General features: G+C 42.7%; 1 protein-coding gene across 1 annotated transcript; it reads right to left on the bottom strand.

Moving 5' to 3' along the window:
• Positions 1–739: 739 nt before the first annotated feature.
• On the bottom strand, positions 740–27063 carry ZNFX1 (zinc finger NFX1-type containing 1). The gene is made up of 14 exons (XM_054573617.1): positions 26637–27063; positions 24476–24590; positions 19856–21658; positions 14965–15096; positions 13491–13639; positions 12736–12885; positions 11337–11451; positions 9753–10003; positions 8101–8240; positions 6936–7090; positions 6418–6563; positions 5259–5369; positions 4837–4932; positions 740–4189 (listed from the first exon to the last, which is right to left on the bottom strand). The coding sequence occupies exons 2-14, from the start codon at positions 24534–24536 to the stop codon at positions 1748–1750; spliced, it is 5751 nt and encodes a 1916-aa protein (XP_054429592.1). The 5' UTR covers positions 24537–24590; positions 26637–27063; the 3' UTR covers positions 740–1747.
• Between the last annotated feature and the right edge of the window lie 20 nt (positions 27064–27083).

Below are 27083 nucleotides of genomic sequence, written 5' to 3'. Positions count from 1 at the left end.
ACCTTCCACTGCAGTTGGGAATTCAGGTTTTTCAAACCAGGGTCTACCTGAATCCATACCCTTAAAAAAAAAGCTTTTACCCCAAATATTTGTGGTTCTCATCCTTTTCTGAATCATGAGTCCCTCTGAGAATTAGATGGAAGCTAGGGGGCACCTCTTGAGAAAATAGTTTATACTTTCAAGTTCATAAGACCCCTACCCCCAGCTCAAAAAATTGTGTTACCTAGTAGCACGTACCCTCACGGTGAAGACTGCTCAAAGCTATTCATTTAGGCTGCCCCTAACAGTTGCCAACAGAAGGTTCTAATTCAGTAAATAATGGGACACCTGCATGATGGAACGTAGTTCAGACTCGTCATATGTATGTGCTTACAGGAAGATCCCCAAGTTAGATTATCAGGCTAAAAAAGTCAAATGCAGAACTATTTTTTTTTTCTTAAGGGCTATACCTTGCATATGCATAGATTATCTCTGGAAGGACTCATGACGCTATTAACAAGGCTGCCTCTGAAGAGGCAAACTTCAAGTATATATACATACCATTCTGTACGTGTTGAAAAATTTTTTACCCATGAGTAAAAATGACTCACCAGCTACAAAAAAACCCCAAACCACAGAAATAAAACTGCCTGCATCCTCACTGTCTTAAGCCACCTGAGCTACTAACAGTTGATGACAAACATGGACCACTGATTTCTTGCAATGTTTTTATTAATTAGCTTTATAGGCTAAAGTGCATAGTAAAGACAAAAAAGGAAATGCATACATAGGAAAGATATTTTTCTTGCCAACATTAGAAAGACCTGAGATACCTAAGTGTCTGTTCTAGGGAACAAGGGACTGAGGGACTGTGTAGGCAGGCCTGGGGGGGCTGGCTTCTGGCATGGGTCTGGGGCCTGCAGAAGCTGCTGGCATGCTAACCCTGCACAGGCAAAAAGCTGCAACAGATGGTGTTGGGATAAAGGGTCACATTTAGGTTAGGTGTTGCCGCTACCAAACATGAATTTAGTTCCATTCAGGACCCCAGGGAACCAGCACTGCTACTAAACCTTTCCTGTTACATGCAAAGAAACCTCCATCCCAAAGTGCAAGTCACAGGAAAGGGTACAGGATGAGGATCACTCCTTTAGCCTGGGCTTCTTGCATAAGCACCCAGCTGTGGGAAGTTGCATTTTCCCCACTCTCAGTGAATATGTAACTGGGTCAGAGTTAGTCAGTAAATTCTGTCTTACCACATGCCTCCATCTCCTGGAGTGAGGGTGCCTGAGAAGGGCAAGAAGGATTCTTGTGCTCCTTGAAAGGATAAGCAGTTCATAACTCCTCTGAGCCTCTGTTTATTAGAATGAAAGTTAGTCTGCAAGTTAAGGCCTGGCACTTAAGAGTCTGCTTCACTGAGCTCACACTGTCCCCAGAGCAGTACAGAAAAAACATCTGACCGAGTCAGGACCCAGCGACACCACTGTGTAGCCCTAGGTGGAAGCCCCAAATATGCTCCAGGGAGTCTGTCCACTAACTTGCAAGGAGAGGAAAAAAAGAGAAATGTTAACTTTGTTCTCAGTTCTGGAGGTAAAGTGCTTACTCTAGCGCAGGGGTTAATCTAGAAACAAATGTGGGCAAGCCCTAAAAGTGGATCCTTAAGTAGGTACTAAGACTAAAGGACAATAAAAAACAAACTTCGATTCCTTCAAAAAGGAGCCAACCCCAGCCGTACAGTGGTCAGGGCAAAAGGCAGCAGTGTGCCATCTTCCTACATCATCCTGCGGATCTCCTCAAAGTTCATCAGGTTGTTGGCCGTGTCAGACCAGGCAGCATGCTGGGCTCCATCCATCTCAGAAGCCAGCTGGTTGCTCCTTTCCAGAGTATGATTCATGCCCCCAATAACTTCTTTACAGTCAGGACATCTGCTCGTCTGCATGGCTCCCCCGCAATCACCAATCGCATAGATGTGGCCATTGCGGCATTTGAACCAGTGGCCAAGAGGTAAATCCATGGCTTTAACGATCTGTACACGCTCTTCCTCTGAGATGCCCAGGCCAGAGAGGGGAAGAGAGGCTTTCAGAGCTTCTATTTTTCCCCGCACAAGCTGTTCATCCTCCTGGGTGAATTTACATGTTCTCTCAAGGATTTTGCGGACATTGAAGACCTCTTCTGCTATAGTACCTCTCACTCTCCCCTCCACCATCTTGCAGTGGGTCAGGAGGTTCACCAGGTATGTAAGCCTCTGGATTTCACTTTGGAGGTCATCCAATTCCTGGCTGGTGAAGCTCAAACGCTTCTTGGCTAGCCACTCATGGACTTGGTCTAGTCGAGTCCTCACTTTGCTTTGTTCTGAGAAATCCACCTTTTTCAAGGAATCCCACAGTCTAGCCAAGTAGTCGTAGAAGTTGATGTAATTCTCAACAAGGCCCATGTCCTTCACTGACAGATTTTTCTGAGCCAGCTTCTCTGTTAACATCAGGAAGTCTTCAGGAAGTACCTGTTGGAGGAAATTCTTCCCCTCCAACAGGGTATTAAGCTGTTCCTGTCTTGTTGCGATTTCCCCTGCTGAGCCCTGGATCTTTTCTTTGACTATTTCAATCTCTTCCAGCCGCTGTTTGATGCTGGTTCCATATCTCAGGTTTTTGCGGATGGGCACCTGGCACATTGGGCAGACTTTCAACCTGATGGCAACTTCATCATCCTTCTGCTCATTCATGTAGCGGTCCAAGGCTTGTACCTCAAAGATGTGGCTACAGTCTTCTAACTGTACAAAGCGGGCATCAGGCTCATCCTCAGAGCCAAAGAAGATCTGGGTGACTTCTTCCTGGTGGCAGACACGGCACTTCTTGGGGCATGGCTCCCCACACAAACCAATGCAGGGGTGGCCACAAGCTAGCAACTTAGTACAAGGCACGTAGCATGGGGGTCGGTTGCAGGGCTCATAGCAGAGTTTGGTGCACTGGTAATGCTGGCAGTGCCATACACAGGGTTCCACGCAGGGGCTGCACAATTCCCCACACTTCTTCTTGCACTGGCTGTGGACACAGCGGTTCTGACAGGTCCGCTGGCAGGGTGGGCACTCGCCAATGCATGGCTCCTGGCACTTGTGTGAGCAGATGAGCAGACGCTTGCAGGGCTGCTGACAGCGCTCATGAAAGCGCCCTTCAAAGCAGCTGTGGCAGGAGCCAGGGCAAGGATGCCCACAGTCCAAGATGGCGCCACACTTGGTGGTGCACTTGACTGGTAGGTCATACTTGAGGTCTTCCACATTACCGCACTTCACCTGTTGACTATGCCCACACTTGAGTTTCACAGTGACCATTTCTGAACACAACCGCACACAGAGCTCACCACATGAGTGGCTGCACCTGTGCCCACATTTCAGGACCTTGGAGCAAGGCTCTTGGCAGCAGAATTCAGACTCAGGCATGGAACAAGGGACCATCTGTTGGTGGCCACACCGAAGAACGATTTTGGGCACCTTCACCTGACAGGGTTGACATTCCTGGAAACAAACAAGGGGGCACCGATGTCCATCTTTGCAGATGACCTTCTGGCACGGCTTCATACACTGAAACTTCTTGTGCAGGGAGTCATAAGGGTGGCAGGCACGGGTGCAAACATGCCCACAGCCCAGTCGGAATTCACAGGGTAGGCTGCAGCCTCCTTCGGGCACTCTTTGGAAGTCAGAAGCTTTGGATACTAAAGTGTAGGTGTCGGGGTGGTTCTGGCAGCAGAGCCGGAGCGTTTGGCCTATTTGATTTTTCTCTCGAAGGGTATGGATGATCTTGCTCCACAACGGTACCTTGGCCAGCATCTGCATGTTTCCAATGCAGTACATTCCCTTCTTGGCACGCGACAAGGCCACACAGATGCGGTTGGATATCTGAAGAAAACCCACCTTGCCTTCCTGATTGCTTCGTACTAGTGAGAGGATGATGATATCATTCTCCTCGCCTTGATATTTGTCTACCACATGGACCTTGACACGAGCAAATGTCTTAGCTGGCATGAGTTTGCGCAGACAGAACAGCTGCCCAGTGTAGGTGGTGAGGATGGTGATCTGGGAGGGCAGGTATTCCTGGCACAGAAAGTACTTGCATAGCTCTACCACAAAACGAGCCTCATGCTGATTCTGGTGGCTTTTGCCTTCTTGAATTTCCTGTTCAGGAAAGTTGTGTTCTATAAAGAAAAGGTTGGAAGAGACCCCCTAAAAAAGAAAATGTGACATGTGAGAAAGTTCACTCATGGCAGCTTTTTCTTTCTATCTCCACATTCATTGACTACTGACCCTGTTCTGGAAAGAAGGAGACCTTGAAGGCTTTTTGTGTACTCTGTACCACAATCTTTAATTCTGTAGTCACCATGTGCTTTGTTTTGCAGCACTGACGAATAGTGAAATGGATAAAGAATTTTATGGTTTCCAAGATACTTGTTTGACATTAATATTTATAATAGCCATCCACAATCCAACCATTATGGGTCAGGGTATAAGCAGCAGCAATGATGATGAGAGAGGAGCTAACTTATAAGCACTCTACTTTGCTGATTGCTTTACATACCTCATCTCTTTCAATCCAATCATGTAATGAGGCAGCAGCCATTATTCTCAGTGTAGAGAAGACCCTAACACTGAGAATTGGTATATAACTTGCTAAAATGTAACACAGCTACTAACTGGCAGAGCTGGAATTCCAAACCCAGGTCTGTACTATCAAATTTTGTAATAGTCCTCCTCTTAAAAACTATTTTTAAAAAGCTGGCTCTATTCCCTTCTGAAATCCCCTTTTAATCCTGAGGAAAATATAGGCTCCTAAATTGCTGACAGCAGCAGCAGATCAAGTAGGGCAGACTTACCTTAATCTTCTCGTATTTGAGAACAGAAGGGTGATTCTCCAAATCCTGGTAAATGTGGGGGGTCAAAAGCTGGGCAATTTCAGGGCGCATGCGGTGCTGAAACAGAACATGTATGTCATTATAAACATAGGCAGAGAACACACACACAGTTTTTCTAAAGAGTAGGTGGAAAATCCAGGGAGGTAACATTTGAAAATAATAATAGGAAGAAAAGAGCAAAATGTAAACAGCTCCTTCACCCAACACAAACTTAACACAAGCTGATCTTGTTGTATTTTAAAACAGAAAACAAAATAAGTCTGACAGAGTCATTTAATTACTAAACCAGTTTTATTTTTATGAGAACTTTCTTGCTGGCAGTTGGCAGGCTCCCAGGAGCCTTCTCTTAGACATTTTGTAATAACAGAGGCCCAGCTTCTCACCTGGTAATTCAGACGGACAAAGGGAATGTTCACTTTCACTAGCCGTTCAAAGAGGGACACCTCAAGGTTGAAATTCTTGGCCAGATCATACACGTTGGCACTGGGGCGCAGCTGAGAAAAGAAACATGGCTGAGAATTCTCTACTGAAAACATAATTCATCCATCCATCCATCCATCCACTCACGCACCCACTCATCTTTTAAGTGCCTTCTATGTGCCAGACACTGCTATAGATGCTGACAGGTTAAGAATAAAGAGTGACAAGGGCCATGAAGGCAAGAAATAATGGTGATGTGACACAGTGCCCAGGGGTGCGGGTTCTTCAGGTATACCTCTTTGAACAGTGACATCTGAACTGATGTCAGCATGGAAGATGTTTCCAATCATTCGAAAAGCAAGCCATGAGAGGGAGCAGGAAGGATGGGGGTGGTAAAACAGTAATCAAATGAGATTGTGGTGTGAGGTGAAGTCAGAGAAGCAGGCTGAACCCTGAGAATATTGCAGGCCACTTTAAGAAACTTGATTTTTATATTAAGTGCAGTAGGAAATCACTGAAGGGTTCTGAGCTGGAAGTGACATGATCTGATTTACTTTTGGTTGTTGTTGTTTAAATTCATTTTGGCACCTTTAAGAATGGATCAGCCCTGGCTGGTGTGGCTCAGTGGACTGAGTGCCAGCCTGCAAACCAAAGGGTCACTGGTTTGATTCCCAGTCAGGGCATGTGCCTGGGTTGTGGGCCATGTCCCCAGACGGGGTGTGTGAGAGGCAACCACACAGTGTTGTTTCTCCCCCTCTCTCCCTCCCTTCCCCGGCCTCTAAAAATAAAATAAATAAAATCTTTAAAAAAAAAAAAAAGAATGGATCAGAAGGTGGCAAAAATGGAAGCAGAGGGACAGGAAACATGGTATTGCAATAGTCCATTTAAAAGGCCATGGTGGGTAAGAAAAGTAGTAGAGGGAACAGATGAAATGGATGAAGCTACCTCTAAAATATACCCCAAATCTAAGAGCACCTACTCTTCAACTGAACGTAAAAGGTAAAAGAGGAATCACAGAAAGCCATTAATAGGCTTACGAACAACTGAAGCAAAGGTGCAGGTCTTCCTGATTGATTCTACCTGCCAGACAGCAGGCCCATATTCCAGGGGCTCCAGCCCTACCTGTTGGTGGTCCCCAATCAGAATGAGGTGCTGGCACGCTTTGCTCAACGTGGCAATGGTGTGGGCCTCAAGGACTTCAGCAGCCTCTTCCACTATGACAATCCGAGGCTCTACTTTCTGCAAAATCTGGCGATATTTGGCAGCACCTCAAGTGAAGAGAGAAGAGGCTCCTCTGAGATGATGTACTGGACCCAGCAGGCCACTGGGCATCTGGGTCTGTGACAACTGAACCCCTCACCCAGGGCTATGGTGACTACTGAATGAGAGAACAAGTATTACTGGATGGTCACCAGAGCATCATACCTATGTTGGTCATTACTGGGGTTCCATATGCAACAGGAGCAAGTAGGTGGATTTCACCAACAGTTCTCTAAATACAGGTTGCTTGCTTTCAATAGCTTTTCATGGTATTTTCCTCTAACCTACTAAAGAAGCTTCTCTTTACCTGTCCTAGATCACCTGATAGGAGCTTGGCACCAGGAGTGAATGGAACCATAAATTTATTTTTATTTTCTTACCTGTGGTCGTCATTCCTATGACTTGGGCATCTTTCAGAATGTACAGGTCTTCCTGGAGTCTTAGCTCAGCCAGTCTCTCTGCTGATGTGCGGTACTGGTGCTCATAGCTAAGGATCTTTCGGCGGGTGTCAGCCTGGTACCTCTGTAGCCACAACCTGAAGAATGTGAAGAACCAGGTAGAGGGAGCATGAGCTCTTTGAGAAGGCAGAAGAACCCTTCATTGTGCCCTGTGTTTGAAGTGAAACCTAAGACTGCTGAGGAGCTTACAGGCCACAGAGAAAAAGAAAGTCCCAGATGTGCAGGGGCCCAAGAGTCTAAAATGCGCAACAAAAAGATGTGGAGAGACATGTATTTAAGTGGTGAGGAGCTAAAGAAGGGAGTAGGATAAAGAACAGAGGTTAAATATTGGAAAGAGTGTAAGGGACTTCAAAAGCTTCAAGAAGAATTTCTCCCAACTCTTCTTGCCCCATCCCTGGCTGAGTCTTCTCCCCTTCCTAACTCTCCAGAGAGTCTTCTTTTACAGGTAAAACAGATCATGTCACTACAGTGCTGTAAAATCTTCCAATGGCTTTTTGATACTCTTCACCTTACCTTACCTTAGCCCTTCGAGGCCTTGCACTGTCTGGCCCCTGCCTGCCTCTCTGACTTGACTTTGCATTTCTCTGAGCCACAGCCACGCTGGCTGGCTTTTTCACTTTCTCAAACAGATACGCTTCCTCTCATCGCAAGGCCTTTACCTATGAGGTCCCTAAAATCTCGTCTGTTCTCCTTTCTCCACTGGCCTTATAATTACTCATTCCTCTTTCAGCGCTTGCCTCTGATGTCATCTTCCTGGATACTTTAGGCAGACCAGCTCAGATCCACATTAATATTACTATCACTCCTTGCTCTTTTTTTCCTTAGTGTTTATACCCATTTGTAACATTTTCTTTGTGGAATTAACTCATTTGTCTCCTTGGATAGACTCTAAACTCCATGAGGAGGTAGAGCCAAGTGTCTTCTATCCCATGGCTGCATTACTTAGGACTCAGCTCAATGAAGTGGCTGAATCCATCATTAGTTAACATTGTTGAAGGTCTGGGGGGCGGGGGGGTTATATTCTAGGAACAGAAAAAGAACCTCCTGGGGAATCACATGGGCTAGTTGGGGGAGGTGGACACAGTACCTATAAAGCTGCCAACGAGAATTCAGATCCAGCTGCCAAACATCCTGGATTTCATTGGCCTCGGCCTCAGTCATGGTGTTCAGTTTGCGAAGCTCATCCTTTGCTTTCTTCTTCATTTTCTTTTTTTGGGTAGGCTGCATCTGTTGACATCAATACCAGCCAGGGTCACCATATGAGCAGAGGTAGGCCCTGTTCTAAGCCCTAAATAGGGGTCACAGCACGTAAAAAAAACGGGCTGCAACCTCTGAAGAACTTAAGTGTCTCACATTCTCTCAACATATTCCATTGCAGAGTGGCTAAATGGGGGCTCTGGGGCCAGTGTGCCTGGATTCAAAGACCCATCTACCTTTAATTAGTTGTAGGACCTAGAATAAGGTACTGAACCTCTGAGCCTCAGCATCCCTTCTATAAAATGGGAATAGTAATAGTACCTAGTCATAGGATTGCTGGATTGGCTGAAGGGGTAAATACATGGAAAGCACTTAGAATAGTGTTGGCACCAGTTACCATGGAGTATCTTTTGACCACAGTTTGTTTCTCATTCCTAAAACATGAGTCATGAAAGTATGGAGCTGAGCCTTTCTTGCTGAATGCCATACAGAGCCTGCTAAGATGGTCTTAACACCACCATATCATGATAGTATGTTTAACAAGTAGATTAAAGGCACCATTTTGGAGAAATGTACTCCCCTGGATGTGTTACTGAGTCTGAGGCCATGAACTATTAGAACAAGTGGCATGCAAGACAAGTGTCACAATATTATGGACCTCATCCCACTTCAAAACCAAACTCCTCCAGAGGCCACATGGCATAGAGATGCCCAATTCACGTTTCAAAGTATTAGGATCATGACTCCACCCATCATTTATGGTGATGTTGAACTAAGAGATCAGGTTCAAAGTCATCAGACTCGTGAAAAATGCATGCAAAGTTACCTTGAAAGTCCCCTAAATCAAGTGTGGTTCAGAAAATGTCATTTTGAGTATCTAGTCCTCTATTATCATAGTGATGCATAGTAAATTCTGAGGATCTCTGGGTTCTACCAAAGGGAGGAGCAGAGGGAAAGTCCATATGTAGCCATGTGTATATTCACACTATTCTGACTTCAAGAGAAATATCAAATTCCAGGGTGAAGGAAGTATCCCATCCAGCCTATTTGGCTTGCTTTATTCCATTTTACTTCAGTCCTCTAAAATCTTAATGCATGCATGTTCAGACTTGCCTGTAATTTCTAGTTTGTAGCAGGTTAACATCCATGGAAGCACCAAGCACTAAGACCACAACTATTTGATCTGACCCATATGTACTACATTTTTCTCAAAGTTCAAAGAAAGCACTTGGCTACCTGCTTTCTGTCTTTCTAAGTTGGCCTTTCTTGCCAGGGCTCCTCTGAAGGGTCATAATTTTTATACCCTTGGGAATTAGACTCATCCTATACACTAGGGTCTGGTTATAAATGGGTAAATTCAGCTCATCGTGAGGATAACATGAAAACACCACAACAAAAGTGGGTTATAAAAAGGGGCTGTAGTTCTGGTCAGAACTGATGTTCTCAGGCCTACTTCAGGAGAGTCTAACCTCCATCAACCAGGCAGTAATAAGTGAACTCCCATTCCCCACTCTGTTAAGGCTTTAAGGGAAATGAGTTTACCTCCCACTCTCCTTCAGCTTGCTCCTGCCCAGCTGCTGTCCCAGGGCCATCGGTTTCTAGCCTCATGGCCAGAAGCACTTTAGCCAATTCTTGGATCGCCCCATTCTCTTCCTTCTTCCGCCGCCGGGGCCTCACTACCTCTTCCTCTTCAATCACCCGATCTGCTTGAATCAGGTCGGCCTCTTCTGCGATCTCAATCAGGGAACCTTCCTCTTCCCCTTCTTCCTCCTCCTCCTCCCCTTCTGCCTGGGCTAAGAGAGGAAAACAGGCAGGACAGGGATAAGGCCTTTTTTTTTTTCTTTTTTTAAGGTTTTACTGACTGACTTTTAAAGAGAGAGGAAGAGAGGGAGAAAGAGAGGGAGAGATACATCAATGTGTGGTTGCCTCTCACATGTACCCTACTGGGGGCCTGGCCCACAACCCAGGCATGTACCCTGACTGGGAATCGAACCAGTGACCCTTCGGTTCACAGGCCAGTGCTTAACCCACTGAGCCACACCAGCCAGGGCAGGATGCAGACTCCTGAAACCAAAGGGTGAAAGAGGGCACTGACAAGAGGTAGGGGGTGGAGACTTAGGTTTCATTATATAATTTTTTGTTACAATTGTATATTACACATTCCCTTTTAAAAAAATCTTTACCATATACAGGGTGGGGCAGAAGTAGGTTTACAGTTGTCCATATAGAAAATAACACAATACATAATAATACAAGAATAAACTGTTTCATGTACTCACAACTGTAAATCTACTTTTGCCCTACTCTGTATATAATGTATATATACCTCTAAATAACACATTGTCTAGCCTTGTCTTTTTGCAGCTCTATGTAATTGAAATCATATTGTACATACTGGATCCGGCAGAAGTAACGCCTGCTTGAGTGTGGTTGCTAAGGAAATAATATGGGTGTAATAATTTATAGTTTTAATTTGAACATTTCACCTAAAATGTCATATGGTGTGTCTGAATGTGATATTGTTATGTTACAGAATTACATGCTTATGATTTTGTAATAAAAAAGGGGCATTATTTGTGTCGGCTCTCTATTTTCCCTTAACTTGCCTTTTTTTATTCAGCATGTTTCTGATATTCATGCATGTTGCCACGTATCCTATACTTCCTTTTCACTATTGTACAGTATTTCATTATCTGAATAGATCATAATTGATCCATCTGTTGTACAAATGTTGACAGACCTTTGAGTTCTGTTTTTCTATTAAGTGGTTGTGCCAATTGCTATTCCCACCAGCAGTGAGTGTATCAGAGCTCCTACTGCTTCATATTCCTGTCAGTGCAGGGTTATATACAACTTTTTAATTTTTGGCAATCTGGTGGGTGCATAACGGTACCTCATTTTGGTTTTAATTCCTCTAGTTTCTAATAAGCACCTGTCATGTTTATTGACCATTTTGTGATGTACCTGTTAAAAGTGTTTTATCTATTTTCTTATTAAGCAATTATTTGTATTTTCTGATTCATTAATGCTCTTTAAATATCCTGGGTATTACTTTTAAGTTCCGCTCTTCAGTCTTTATCATATTCCACTTCAGAATGTGATTCTAGGTAGACATGCATGGCTTACCTGTATTTTCAGGTCCTGCTGGAGCAACACTTTGGGTGAAAGAAATAACACCCAGACCCAGCCACTCCAGCATCATGGAATGCTTCCAGCTTTGGAAAAAAACCCATTCACCATCCTGAGGAAGGAAGAATGATCAGTCATGAGGATTCTATGACAACCAATGTGAAGGAAAAGGTCTCCTTGGCAGATCAAAAGTAATACCCTTAAAATTTAGAGGTTTCAAATTGATAACACTTGGGAAACTGGATCATTTAAAATGACTCGCACAGATTAAAAGAAAAAACATTTTTTTTAATTCTCTCTAGAGAGAGGGGAAGGGAGGGAGAAAGAAAGGGATAGAAACATCGATGTGAGAGAGAAACAATGATCAGTTTCCTCTTCCACATGCCCCAACTGGGGACTGAGCCTACAACCCAAGCACATGCCCTGATCAGGAATCAAACGGACAACCTTTCAGTTTGTGGGACGACTCCCAACTGAACCACACCAGTCAGGGCTTGCATACACTTTTAAAAATAAAAACTTCCTGCCTCTTTTGACAAAACCAGGAGCTATGTCAGCAAAGAGGCTGTTCCTGAATGACAAGAAATGGCTAGAAGTGAGTAGCTACCACCGCTTTTTTCTACTTTGCCACAGTCCTCTCTACTTCCCAAAGTCTCACATCTAGCCTGCTTCAGTCATTTTTATAGAACCTAACTGACCTCTTTTGGCTTTTGGGTTTGTAACCCTGGAATGTACCAAACCATTGGTAACAGGGTACCATTTCACTAGGTTCCTGGCCAGTCACTTTACAGAGGTTGTGTTAGTTACTTATCATAACTTTTTTTGAAGGCAGGCATTGCTATTATCCTTTTGTGACTGTTGAGGGATCTGAGGATCACATTGGCCCAAGTCACACAATCAGTGTCTGTGTGACTTAGGTCTGTTGACCCCAGGCTCTCTATATGTGCTAGGCTGTCTTGTTACATTTCATTTACCAAGCACTTACTGCAAACTTATTAAGAGGATTGCAAATATTAACTTGTTTCTCCAAATAATCCTTTAAGAATTAAGTTGATCTCTAAGAAACTCCACTTTTGCAAGTCAAAATTACAAACACTGGCAATTTCATATGGTTCAACTTAATGTTGTTGTTATTCTCAATTTATAAAAAAGGAAACAGGCACAGAAAAATCAAGTAACTTGCCCAGAGCAAAGCCAGGATTCCAACCCAGAAAGTTAGCTCCAGAGTATTGTTCTTGACTAGTATACTCACCTGTCTCTCATGAAAATGGAATTTCTAACATTATGGCAGCATCAGATTATGAACAGCTAATATTTTGGACTGCTGCTTCTGTTGAAGGCTTCTTGAAGGTATTGAGTTTAGACAGATGTTTGGGCCCCCCAGGATGACCCCTACCTGTATTGGTCCATTCGTCAGGCTTTTCCAGTGCTGGGAGGAAATGTACTTCTCCAGGTGCTGTTCCTGTACTATGCCATGCATGGTGCACTCCAGAGTCTGGGCCCCTTGATGCAGTTCTTGCTCTGACTCCTTCATTTGTGTCATGATCTGCTCAGAACAGTGGTAAAGAAATGATCAGGAAGCATCACCATCTCCCAAACTCAGTCCCTGCCTTGAGGGAAATCAAAGCTGAAATAGGAATAGCAAGAATGGAGAATAAACCAGTTTCCCAAAGCACATTACTGTAGTCTTATAACCAAAGGTTTATTATCTAAACTGTCTAAAAGACTCTAACCAATCAACAAGGCAAGAAATACTACTATAGAAACATAGGTCAAGGATACTGTGGTGGAGACTTCTCTCTTTTTCCCTCTGTAATAACTCAGAATTTTGGTTGGGTATATGCCTGCCCAGCTAGAAGATGGTCAATAGGCTATAAGTAGAAGTGCTGTGGGTGGTTTGGAGGAATTAGCCCAAGGTTCTGGCAGGAGCTGGGAGGGGGCAGCATGCCCTTTCTTGTCCTTTCTCCACCTTGGATTATAAAGGCAAAGGTCACACCATAGGATTCGCAGAATGTAATGCTGGAATAAATCTGGTTACTTCACAGCTTTGGGGAGCTTCCCTATCTGCCTTGGACTGCCTACCCAGAAAGCCAATGCTATCTTGATTAGCTCCCTCTTAAGCTACCTCCAATATCCAAAGCTGGGACTTACATTCATGTAGGCCCTTTGGAGGTGCATGGGGAGGTTTCGGCGAAATTCCCGCTTGTTCCTCAGCTCCCTCAGGGTGAACTGCTTCAGTATTTCACTGTTGCTCCTTCCACCTACCCTCACGATGCTGGTCTTTTGGCACTTGTAGATACCTGTGGAGAAAAGTGGAGCCCAGCAAAGTTGAGGGGAGCTCTGCTGGATTCTCTCACGTGAGAGCTTTATGTGTTTGGGGTATTGTGTCAGCTGGTCCCTTAGGGAACAAACTGATGTTTACAGGAAATCTACCCCACCAATGAGCAATATGGCCCTAGAAATGATATGATCTGCAAAGCAGTAAAGTGTGGTGCTTAAGAGCACAGGCTTTAGGATCATATAATTGAGGACCCAACTTACTGGCTCTACAACTTATTGCTATGTAACTTGGGGCAAGTTAGTTAACTTGATCCTCAGTTTCTTCATCTGATTTGAGAACAGAACTTTCCTTATAGGGCTACAGTCTGAAAAAACTAGAGAACATCTTTATAGCTCCTAGGTAGGGCCTGGCATAGAATAAGCTCTTAGAAAATGTTGTCTATTATACACTATACACATTTATATTTACGGATTCCTTATTATGTGCCAGACAGGTGCTAGGCTCTGAAGATATAGCAGTGAAAACACAGACTCGGTTTCTCATGTTTTCATGTCTCACAGTCTGGCAGAGAACATACACATTAAACAATTTATCACTATAGTGAAAATGCAGTTAAGTACTATAAATACATGATGCTGCAAGTATGTAACAGGGGACCTTACCTAGTTTGGATGAGGTAGGGATCTAATTCTTGAGGATCTAATATTTGAACTGAGACGCCAAGAATAAGGAAGATTTAATCTAGGTGAAAGGAGGATATAGAAGAATGGAAAATAATATTCTAAGCAAAAGGAAAAGCATATACTTTTTCATTCATTAATGCAATCAGTATTTTTTCAGTGCCTAGTATGTGCCAGGGTCTGTGCATATAGCAAGAAACAGGACCAAGCCTCATGGTGTTTATAGTCTAGGGATGAGCTACATAAAAATAAATTGTTACATATGTGCTAAGTCTCTGAAGGAAAATACAAAAGGAGATTTAACCTTGGCCTAGGGCAATATTAAAATGAACCTGCTGAGAGATTTAAGGTGAAATCTGAGGAATGAATATAGTTGGAGCCAGCCAGGCTGGATGGGATCAAGATGGACAGAGAGGAAGAGAGAAAATGTGCATTCTAGGCAGGGGGGACAGCATGGGTCAAGGAAGGTGAGGAATTCAAGGAACTAAAGACTACGGGAAGGGTAGGAGATGAGATTCAGAGTTAGGCCGGTACAGGCGACATACAGCCTTACAAGTCACGGTGAAAACTGGGGACTTTTATTCAAAGAGCAATAGAAAGCTACTGAAGTTGCTAATGGTTCAACTATAAAAGTCTTGACAGAAAACAATTTTGCATATATTACCTTCCAAAAACTGGTCCAAAGCATGATTAGTATAACACACAACCAAGATGGGGAACTTCTGGTGGCTAATTTGCCAAACCGGGTAATTGGTTAGAAGGGCCTGAACAATTTTTAGACCCACATAGGTTTTGCCTATAAGAAAGAAAAAAGGAGAGTTAGAAAACTTGAGACTTACTAAAAGGAGTAGTTAATTATAGAACATTATTATTTTTTTAAAAGCCCTCTTGCTCTTCTGTCCCCCAGCCACCCTCCTCCTCTCTTAAAAGCAACCCATGTTACCAGTTTCTTGTGTAACTTTCTAGAGATAGTCATTCAATGCATATATAGGCAATATGAATATATACAATTTTTTCTTTCTTTCTTTCTTTCTTTCTTTCTTTCTTTCTTTCTTTCTTTCTTTCTTTCTGTCATACAAATAGCAGTGGACTATTTTCACTGTTTTACATCTTAATTTTTTTCACTTAAAAAATCCCCCCTTCTTGAGCAAAAACTATGAAGAGTAAAATGGGGGGCGGAGGGGGAGAATGGGGAAAAAGGTACAGAGAATAAATAGCATACATAGTAGGTACAAAATAGGCAGGAAGAGGTTTAGAATAGTATAGGAAATGGAGAAGCCAAATGGACATGACCCAAGGGCAGGAGGAATGCTGGGGGGGGGCCGGGGTTGGGTGGTGTAGGGTGGAAGGGAATAAAGGTGAGAAAAAAAAGGGACAACTGTAATTAGCACAATCAATAAAATATATATTAAAAAGAAAGAAAGAATCCTCCCTTCTTGTTTTTCACAGATGTAAGGTGTTTTTTAGCCTATTTCCTATTGATGGACATATCGTTTGTTTCCAATCTCATGTGTAAATTATTTAGAAATGTTTTAAATATAAAGTAGACTTGCCTTTATAACAGGAGGGAAAAACTCATAGAAATCAACACTAGAGTTACGGTTATGGGCTCATCAGCAAATGTCTACTAATTAACTAATTAGGTCTACAAACAGCTAAGTTTTTACATTGTGTCAGGCTGAGAAGGTAGCCACTGTCCTCACAAAACTCAGTTGAGGAAGGAAAAGATACAAGAAAATCAAAGATTTCAGTATAGCATGGTAAGTAACAATTTCTTCCTTCTTCCTAATCCACCCCTCCAAATAATATATATTGAGTGTCTAATAGGTGTCAGGGGCAAGAAATAAAATAGTGAGCACAACAGCCATGACTCTTATTTTCCTGGACCTTAGAGACCTCTTATAGAAGAGAAAGATAATCATATAAGTAAACGTAAAACCATAAATGTGGGAAATGAGAAACACATGGTATCCAGAAAACACACACTGGTAATTGGGATTCTGGCCTAGTCAGTGAGGTTAGAAGAGGCCTCTCTGGGGAAGTGACAGCTGAGGAACAGTGGGCAAGAGGGAACAGGGATGTACTAGTAGGGAGGTTCCTGCCATCTTCTAGGTTAGTGAAAGCTGAAGCCTGGACCCAGCAGTACAGATAAATACGTAGACTGGGGAGAAGCTTCAGAGGTAAAACTGACTACAACTTCATGATGGTTTTGCTGGAGTGGGACCCAGAAAAGGATAACTCGTAGACTTCTAGTTTGGAGGATTGGATGGGTAAAGAGAACCTCGGGAAGAAAGAAAATCTTTATATTTCCGTATTTACTCTATGGCCTCCCATTGCTTCCTTCTCCTTAGAATGGATACTTTTTGGGATTTCTGCTTCAAAAATGACCCCCTTTACTACTTCTCTCTTACGCTCTTGGATAGGCTCTTTCCTAGTACTAGCTATATGTGTGTGTATGTGTGTGTCACTTGAGCTAGCCTGAAATGATTACTACACTTGGAACTAAAGTGTCCTAATTCAGTGATAACATTAGGAAAAATGATTTGCAACATAAATATTTTGAACCTATAAACAGCTCCTACAAATCAATATGAAAAGCCATTCAACAGAAATATGAACAAATTTAAAAAGGCAATCCACAGAAGCAGTAACATAAATAGCTAATAAACACAAGAAAGGATATTTAACCTCATTTAAACAATTTTTTTTTCTATTATTGATTCTAGCGAGAGGAGGAGTGAGGGAGAAAGGGAGAGAATTATATATGTGAGAAACATTGATTGGTTTCCTCCTGCAGGTCGGTCCCTCGACCGGACCCGGGACGAAACCAGCAACCCAGGCACACACCCTGACCACAACTGAACCGGCAATCTTTCAGTTTGCGGGATGGTGCCCAACCAAATGAGCCACACCAGCCAGGGCTAACCTCATTCTTAATTAAAGAAATACAAATTAACCACTGTGACACACAGTTCTGGAGGACTATTTGACGATGTCTATTAAAATTATAAATTCAGTTAGGAATTTCTCTTCTGGGTATACTGTTTGTATGTGAAATGACTCACAAACAAGGCTACTCACTGAAATATTTCTATCAGTAGATCTTTCCACAGGGAACTGGTTAGATTATGCATTATCCACACAATGGAATATACTAAATACACAAACAAGAGACAGACATTTCTATGTATGAATGTGAAAGGAGCAAAACAACATGCAGAAGAGTGTTTCTAGCATAGTGGGTTAAAAAAATGGGGGGAAATAAGTGTAAGTATGTACTAGGTTGAATGTTCATAAGAATAACTCTGGAAAGATACACAGGAAGATGACATTGTTTGCTTTAGAAAAGGGAACTGAGAGAGGTGGTTAGAAAGAGGAACACAGGGACTTAAAATTTTTTTGAACCATTTTTTATTAAAACATAAAATTAAAATTAATAATGAGCCAGGATTTCTAATCTCTCAGATTAGCAAATACTGCTGATCAGGAAAAAAAAAAAAGAATGAAAACATGTAACAATGCCAGAAAAAATGTAAGGAAATGGGAAATGTAAGCAAATTCATTTTGGTGAGAGTACAAACTGGTACATTTTTTAAAAATCCTCAAAACATCACTTTAATGCATATTTTTCCATCATATAGATGTTTCTTATTAGAAAGAACTTTCCATCTGTTATATTCATTTTTTATCATGAGTTGCCACAACTTTATCAGTGTTTTTTAAAGATCTCTTCCTGTTTTTGTTTTTTTTTGTACATCCTTTTGGGAGGCTAATTTAGCAGTATCCAATGTAACTATTAATGTGAATTCCTACTTTAGGAAAAAAAAAATCACAGAAATAATAAGCAGAGTACATGAAGATATGGTACATTCATACCCTACAGTGAAGGCAGGCATAGTAAAAAAGAGTGAGGTACATTTCTAAATGTAACTGTAAAGAATGTAAAAATGTCCATAACATGTATAATTTATATATATCTATATACCCACACATATATATATAAATTTTAGACCAATAAAAGAGCATAATTCCATTTTTATTAAAAAAATAGAGAAAGTATAGTATATGTATGCTAACATATAAATACACACATAAATACAAAGAAATATCAGTGCTAATCTTGGAGAACATCTGAAAATACACATATCAAACTGCTAATAGTAGTTATCATCCCAGAGTAGATTCAGTGAATGGCACAAGGGCAGAAAGGTATGGGGAGGTATATTTTCATGAGAATCAAGTATACTACAGGGGAGCCAAGATTCTAGAGCCAAAATGCCTGAGTTCAAGACCTAGGTCTGTCACTTACCATCCATGTGAGCTTCAATATATTATTCATACTCTATGCCTTAGCTTTTTCATGTGTAAAATGGAATGTTTCTGCCTCATTGAGTTATTGTGAGGATGCAATGAATTCGCGTATGTATACTACGTAAAACAGTATTTGGCACATAGTACTATTATTATATATAGTAAATTCTCATTTAGCATTGTCGACAGGTTCTTGGAAACTGGGTATTTATGCAAAATGACATATAACAAAACCAATTTTCCCACAGGCTGACTAATAGAAACATGACTAAGTTTCTACGGCATATTTCTGGTCACAAAAACATCACCAAACTTTTAAATAAAGACCCCAAATACTCCTAACATTAAACACTGAAAAAAACACTGAGCTATATACATACATTTAAGAAAGATGAACAAAAACAAGTAAGAGAATTCGTTTCCAACTCACTTATTCCAGTTCAGGGTCAGGGGTGGCTAGAGCTGATCCTGGCAGCTCATGGTGGCAAGGTGGGACCCACCTCGGACAGGATGCCCTTCCATCACAGGGCGCACTCACACACTCACTCAGACTGAAACAATGTAGACGGGCCAGTTCACCGCACGTGCACATCTATGGGATGTGGAAAGAAACTGGAGTCCCTGAAGAAAACCCACCCAGACGTGGAGAGACTGTGCAAACTCCACAGACAGTGGCCCCTTCTGGAATTGATTTTTTCCCCGATCAGTATTATTTAAAAAATGATGGTGAGTGAAATAATATTACTCAAGAACCTGCTGTACTTGGTAGTATTTAATTAAAAGTAATATAAAAACCAAACGAATATAGCCTTTGATAAAGCAGAGGTAATATGAAGTTTGACCCCTAGTAGTCTTTTCTAATCTTGAGTTTGGTTTATTACTAAGCATAGCAATGGATCTCTACTGAGAAAGCACCAAAAACAGTGGCTTTATAAACAAGTTTGATGCCCATTTCATGGGAATGTTTCTTTTTTTTCTTAATTGAAGTTATTGGCATGACATTGGTTAATAAAATTATATAGGTTTCAGGTGTACAATTTTATAATACACCACCTGTATATCATATTGTGTGTTTACTACCCCAAGTCTCCTTCCATCACCATTTTTTCCCTTTCATGCCATCTTCTACCTCCACCCATTCCATCATGGAAATGTTTCTAATCAAGATATTCAGAAACCTAGAGTCGAGAATCCCTTCCCTATCTCCTAAGGCAGATGACATATGCTCTGAAAAATTCACATACCTGTTCCAGGAGGTCCTTGAATAACAGCCAGTTCTCTTGTGAGAGCAAACTGCAAAGCTTCCATCTGGGAGTCATCTAGCTTCAGGGCTTCTTTGGAGGGCCACTGGCTGGGGTCTAAGACATTAACTCTGGAATATCTCAAGCTATCCTTCAGCGATTCCTTGGTGGCTGACGAATTATTTATTAAGGGAGTGAAATCATATCTGCCTCCCATTACCAAGTACCTTGGCTCCCTCACATGAGAGTCACAGTCCACAATGTTTCTCTGGAAGGGAACATCTTCCTCCTGGATCTCCTGGAGTCCTTCCAGGACATGCCTATAGGCCTCAAAGTAGGCAGTTGTCTCCACCATGAGAAATGAGTCAGAGGGCTGGACCTCTGCTAGCAGCTCTTGGCTCTGCTCATTGAAGCAGAGCTGGACAAATCCTCGGCAGAGATCCTCCTGCTCTCGGTTAGACACAGTGGCAAAAAGAAATGTCTCAAAGTTATCCTTGGACATGCACACCAGGGACCCATAGAGCAATCGCTTGGAATTCTGCCAGCGAACATTCTTCAGGGGTTTTGTGTCAAAATGCACCTTATAGACAATGCCTGATGATGAACACACAGGGGTGATAATCCTGGTATCAAAGTAAATTCGGATGTCATCAAACTTTCTCTTCCTCAGGCCTTGGTCTTCAAAGCTTTGCAGAAGTTCCAAAATGCCTTCTCGTAGGGGTCTGACAAAATCTTCTCGCAGGAGTCGAAAGTGGGTATCTAGATAGACAGCGGTGCTCTCGTATTTTCCAGTAATGATGTTGGGGCGAAGAAATGGCTTCTCATCCAAGTGCACTTCATTGTAGGTAGGGTAAATGGGCATGGTCCGGTAGCTCTCAACATGGTCTTCTGCCTTAGGCTGTACTAAAGTGTAGGTGTCCACTCTTAAAGTGCCCTCTCGCCTCTTTTCCTGCAAATGTTCGATGATTGTCTGCACCTTTTCTAGGTTCTTCTCAGTCTCCTCTTCTATGTCAACACCAGAGGCTCTCAAAGCATTAAGAGAAGTTGGCAAGAGGGAAATGAGCATGGAAGTTTCCTGCATAGAGCTGGCAGGGAAGACACTGACAAGCTCCTGAAGGAGAGAGATGATGTTGCTAATGTGTTCCGGATACTGGTTTCGAGTTTCAGGACTGGGTTCAGTGATCATTCCTACAACATAACTCGGAAGGCAGACTTTGAGGAATTTTGAGTTCTTCAATATGCTTAGGACATGAAGAATGCTCTGGCGATCCATTTTGGAACTACAAGCCTTTCGAAGAACCTGGCAAATGAGCTCAAGGAAGTTGGGTTTCATGAAAGAATGAGACAGAAGCTCCTTCAGTCCTAAACTTGTGGCAAGTGTGATGACCACCTCAGAGGGGTCTTTCTGCAGAAGACTTTCTAGGAACTTATAGCCCAGTTTCTTCACCTGCTGTGGCTGTCCCACAGGCTTCTGGTAGGGGGTCCGCCGCTGTTGGAAGTTTTCATCAGACCATGGTGGTCTGCGGTTCCTCCCCTCCTGATTGCCATTTCTCTGCCTGGCGTCATTCTCCTGACCATGTCTTTGGCCTCTAGGTTCATCATTGGCATGTCCCCCATGGTTCCTCCTTTCCGGATGTGGGTTCCTTCCCATTGCTGCGAACCTCTCTTCTCTTTGCCAGTAAGGAACAGGATGGTTGTTGGCCCTAGGATGCCTTCCCAGCAGGTTAGCTTCTCCTCTGAGAGCATTGGCTGGTGGGTTATTGGCTTGATTTCTAGCTCTTGGTGGAAATCCACCATCGATAGACCCTAAACATAAAGGGAATATTGGGTAAGCACAAAAATCAAGATGCAAGGAAATCCAGTAAGACAATGACCATGTTCTCATTTTCCAAAACAACAGAGGAGCTTAGGTTTTATTTGGAGAGAAATAAGGTTTCCTACCAAGTCATATAGTAAATATAAAATTGATTACTTTGTTGCTGTATATATGATAAAAATATTGTTGCCATGACTGATGTGGCTTAATGGATTGGGTGTTGTCCTACAAACCAAAAGGTTACCGATTCGATTCTGGGTTGGGGCACATGACTGGGTTGTGGGCCAGGTCCCCATATGGAGGGCGTGCAAGAGGCAACCAACCGATGTTTCTCACACTCTTCTTTCTCCCACTCTCCAAAAATAAGTACATAAATAAGTAAAATCTTTACAAAAATATTTTTAAGAGGGTGCAAAAGGGAAAAGGAATGAACATTTTTGAGCGTCTAATACGTGCTAGAGAAGACATGCTTATAGTATATCAATTAATTCTCACAAGCTGGGATTATTTCAGAAGATCAAAAAGATCAGTTCATTGCTTATAGTTTCTTACCAGTACCAAACAACAGTCAGTGTATTAGTTTCAGAGCCAAACAGACCTGATTCAAAAGTTGACCTGGGCATTTCCTCAGTTTTTACCTTGGCTAAATTGCATAATTTCTCTAAGTTTCAGTATGTAGGCTGTTGTAAAGATTAAATATTTATGATATGCTTAGAACAGTGTAGTACCTGACATATAATCCTCATTAATGTTAATTATTACTGGTAGCACTAGTAAAAATTTTCTATTGGCCTACCCTATTGATTTTTAGAGCCATTGGTTCTGCCATTGAACAATTACATCATAGGCAACAGAGGCATCAAGACAGATAAAAACTATAAAAGGAAATGCTTCTTAAACTTTGCCCAGAGAGCAAAGGGGGATGTGGGATTTCCTTTACTAAGACGTCTTGAAGCTAACCAATAGACTATAAGTAAAGGAAACTGAAAAATGAAACTCTCTTCTCTTTGCCAGTATCGAACAGGATGGTTGTTGGCCCTAGGATGCCTTCTCAGCAGGTTGGCTCCTCCTCTTCTAAGTAAAGGAAATTAAAAAGTGAAACTTTCGGTGTTTCTCCTTTCTGCAGCACAAGTTCATGTACATAGTATTTATCTATTATCAACACTCAGAAGAGAAGAGGGGGGGTAGGTGAAACACACAGTACACACATGAAAGTTACCACCACCCAGTGGATGAAGCCAAACTGTCTCCTTTGATCTGTCACATATTTCATAAGTAATCTTGGCCTGCAAACCCATGCCCAGTTTTTTTCACTTTCCTTTCTTCTAAAACTGATTCTGGAGCTAATCCAACTAGCAGAATGACTTGGAGATTTTAGAAACAAACAAACAAAAAATAAGACTGTATACAGTGGTTTGATGATAAAAAATGTGGTAAAAACTTCAAATGCATACTATATTCAAAATGATTATTCCATTTAATGCTAAGTCCACCTACGTACATTTTTCCTTGTTTTGCACTTTTTAAAAAGATTTTATTTATTTGTTTTTGAGGGGGTGGAGAGAAAGGGAGGGAGAGAAACATCAATGTGTGGTTGCCTCTCACACACCCCCAACTGGGGACCTGGCCCACAACCCAGGCATGTGCCCTGACTGGGATTGAACCGGCAATGCTCTAGTTCACAAGTTGGCACTTAATCCACTGAGCCAAACCAGCCAGGGCTTGTTTTGCATTTTTTAAAGAAAATTTTAATGTGAAACATAAAGGAATATTTGGTAAAGTATAAATACTTTATACTACTGAGCTTTAAAATTTTATAATTATTACTTTCAAATTCCCAAGATATCAGAAAGAAATCCTACTTATAATATTCTGATCTAATTAAAAAACTAGATGTTTTGGGAAAATGAAAAATTGATTGTTTCTCATTCTTTTCAACATTCATACAGCTCATAAAATAAAATTCTACAGTTCTTCCTCATTTGTTCCACAGCTAAACTCAGATGATGTCATCGAAAACTTCGTGAAAAGCAAAAATCCATTTGGTTGTTTTGTTTTAGAAAGTTCTTAGCAAACAGAACAATTACTGCTATAGAGTAATGCTTTTGGAACTAACTTTGCTTTTGTAGCTAAGACTCTAGACACATGTTATCAAATACAAAGCCTTTAGGTATTTGTGGCTATAAAGGATCTTAAATGTGGTTAATCTGAATTAAGATGTATAAAATAACACACGGAATTTTAAAGACTTAATACCAAAAAAAGTTAAATATCTCATTAAAATTTTTTATATTGATAAAATCTTAAAATTATACCTGAATATATGGGAGATAAATAAAAACATTAAAATTATTAAAGTATTATGATAATACTATATTCAATTATAATAAAGTGATATTTGAATATATTGGCTTACATAAAACAAATAATAAATCATTAAATTTTATTACATTAGTATTACATTTAAAAAATGGATTTTATATGTTCCTTTCTGCTTTTTTAAACAATGCTACTAGAAAACTTTTAAATTATATTTTTGGCTTTTATTATGTTTCTGCTGGACAGTGCTGCTCTAAAGCAGAGCGTTATTTCCACTTCTAATACCTCATTACTCTCTTTGTTGAAGCACACCTATTCATCAGTTCTCTTAGGGAAAGCAGAGGACTATCTGTTTTTTTTCAGAGTCAATCATATTGTAGCTAAGAAATAAGCCCTTCTTTACTTGAAAGATGCAGTCAATCATAGGTGGGCCTGCTCATTCACAGGGAACTCAGTTTCCTTGCCATTAGTTGGAAAACTTTGCTCACCTCTGTGGTTGGTATTGGGATTTCTGGGCCTGGCATCTGGACAAGGTCTTCTGTCTTCCATGTCTAAGTCACTTGAATTCTTCCACCTTCAGATTCCTTTAAGTTGCCTGGAAATCTATACAGGTTGAGAGGAATTAATGCCCTTCAAACACAGCATCTAGCAGCAAAAAACCAAAACAGCATTAAGGGCATCCTTCTGCCTGTACATCTTAGTTATTTGTTAACCAAGAGTTAAATGCAGATTTTAATCACGGACCATGTTCAACTCTAAACATTCAATTATGATATAAAAACACTGAATTCACAATTTAGGTGACTTCAAGGGGTCAAATTCCCCCTTTCTCTTTATTCCTGTACTTTTTCAGGATAGAGGATGTATCATTTATTCCCATTCAAAACTACTGTTTGGTTTAAAAGCCTTTAGCCAAATTACCTAACCACCTGTTAGGTTTCATTTTCCTTTTCTATAAAGCAGATAAACATTGTTGCCAGGACAGGATGAAGTATTCTGGTTAATCCAAGAACTATGCATGTACCACCCCGTTCAGCATTTATACCATATAGCATTCTACAGCTTACAGTACTCTATAGTTTGTAAATAATTACTGAGTAGTTATCCCTTGTCCTACTCTTTGGATGCAGCCAAACTAAGTTCTCCATTCTAGTGAATTGAAATAAAGAAAACTACGTTTCAATAATCAGGAGGCTTAGCATCTATGGGATGCTGTTTCCTCAATCCCCTACAGATTTTCAGTTCTTTCCTTCTCCTCCTTTTACCTTGATTTTTGACAATGGTCCGGTAAGTGGAAGAGAACCCATTAAAGAAACTGCTCAACGCTACTCATACACACCCTGTGGACTAGGGCTTGGGAGAAAGTGGGTGGCTCGGAGTCCTCAGGAAGGGGATTTTTGAGACTGTCCCTCTCACTAAGTTTTTAAATATTCATGGTTGGAAACTGTGAATAGATTTGGCATTATATGAGGAGTAGCTTTTATCCTCATCAGAAAAAGGAGGCCCTTTCCTTCCTGCTGGCAAAATTTTTGGCAAATCTCTTCCTTCATCGTATCAAACCCAACTCTCATGGCTCAAGTTCAATATTGAGGTTTGTTTTGTCTTCATTTAAAAAAAAAAAAAAAAAAAAAACTGTCCCAGGGGAAAACTCCTTCTTCCTCTTGTGCTGGGGGGAAAACAAAACACTAAAACAGAAACTCAGAAATTTTCTGAGATAAAAGGAATGGAAGAAAAAAGAAAGGCAAGGCAAGGAAGGGGCTGAAAGAAACAGGAAATGCGATGACAAAAGCAGCCTAAAGTGGGTTTCCTTGGGAATCAAGGCCTAAAGGGCAGGGAGAAGAAAATCACTGATGGCCAAGCTGGTACAGGGATGTAAGGGCAGGCGAACGGCAAGTACCAGGGCGGGATCAAAGAGGCCGCAACGAGGGGCCAGAGCTGGGTTTCGGGGGAAGTCTCCAGGGTCCTGAGACCGAGGAGCCTCTGGCCCCAGGAGCCCTCCGGGGCCCGGTAGTGGTCCCAAGGGGTCGGGGGGAGCCGGGGCTGTGCGGCGGCATGAAGGTGCCCTGGCCAGGCTGAGGCGGGGAGTGGGAGGGAAGTGGGAGAGCTGAAGCGGTACGGGGCCTCAGGAAGAAGGGGGGGGGGGGGCTGAGCCCAGCGGGGGTGCCTGCTGAAGTGATGGGGAACCTGGAAACAAGGGTGGGGAGGCTAGATATTGAGGGTGCTTCGTAGGAGACGGGCGATGGACGGGGTGAGGACAGAGAAAGAGGAGCTGGCTGTGGCAGAAAGTGAAGGTAGAGACGGGGGTGGGCGGCAGAGCCGAGCCAGAGGAGGAGGCCGGAGGTAGAGGTGGTGGTGGAGGGCTCTCTCTGGGTGGACAATGGAGGCGCTGAGGGCAGAGGAGGTGAAGTTGGGGGCCGAGGTGGTGCTGAGGCTGGGGATGTAGATTGACAGGGGAGCTGAAGGGGCAACGGGAACGCTGAGGAGAGGGCACAGGGACTCTGAGGTGGAAGGCGGGGGCGTTGAGGAGGAGGAGGATGGAAGTGAGACAGAGAAATGAGAATCGAGAGTGATGGAAGTGACAGGCGCTGAGCAGGGGGCAGGGGGCGCCCGGGGTCGCGGGGGCCCGGGCGCGAGGCAGGGGTCGCTCACCCGGCTCCGGCGCGTCCTCTCGCCGCCGCGGCCGCCGCCGCCTGGTTTTGGAGTTCGGGTCTAGGCAGGTCCGCGGTTCCGCCTAGAGCCGCGGACTTTCGGTTTCCTTTCCTCGCAAACACTGGGAGAGAAGGGCGGGAGGGGCGAGAGAGGCGGGCGGGGAGAGAAGGCCGGGCCGGCAGCCGCGAGGACAGAGGAGGAGGGGCCCTGGCCCTGCCGGCTCCCCCGCCCTCAGACCCGGCAGGGGCGGACAGGCGTCGCCTCAGCTTCCCGCGGCGGTTCGGGCGGGTGCGGCTGAGGGGAAGGGACTGCGGGGGGCCGGTGAACAGCGCCCCAGGCCGTTGCAAGCCTCCGCCGGCCCCGAAAGAGGGGGGACTCGGCGGAATTCTTGGTGCGTGTGCAGCGCGACATGGCGGCCTAGAGTGTACAGGAAGGGGGCGGTGCTAG

The sequence above is a fragment of the Pteronotus mesoamericanus genome, unplaced genomic scaffold (assembly GCF_021234165.1).
Source record: "Pteronotus mesoamericanus isolate MK-2021 breed Mesoamerican mustached bat unplaced genomic scaffold, CSHL_Meso_final contig_25, whole genome shotgun sequence".
NCBI classification, from domain to species: domain Eukaryota; kingdom Metazoa; phylum Chordata; class Mammalia; order Chiroptera; family Mormoopidae; genus Pteronotus; species Pteronotus mesoamericanus.
This window is presented reverse-complemented; position numbering and strand designations above follow the sequence as displayed.

Bases quoted from the DNA above. Each gene is read 5' to 3' on its own strand.
- ZNFX1 (XM_054573617.1), bottom strand. From the start codon at position 24,536: ATGGAAGACAGAAGACCTTGTCCAGATGCCAGGCCCAGAAATCCCAAT. The intron at 10,004-11,336 runs GTAAGCCATGCA...TTCCTCTCTTAG, and splicing joins AGCAGGACCTGAAAATACAG to CCCAGGCAGAAGGGGAGGAG. The intron at 4,933-5,258 runs GTGAGAAGCTGG...GTTCTGTTTCAG, and splicing joins TTGTCCGTCTGAATTACCAG to CACCGCATGCGCCCTGAAAT.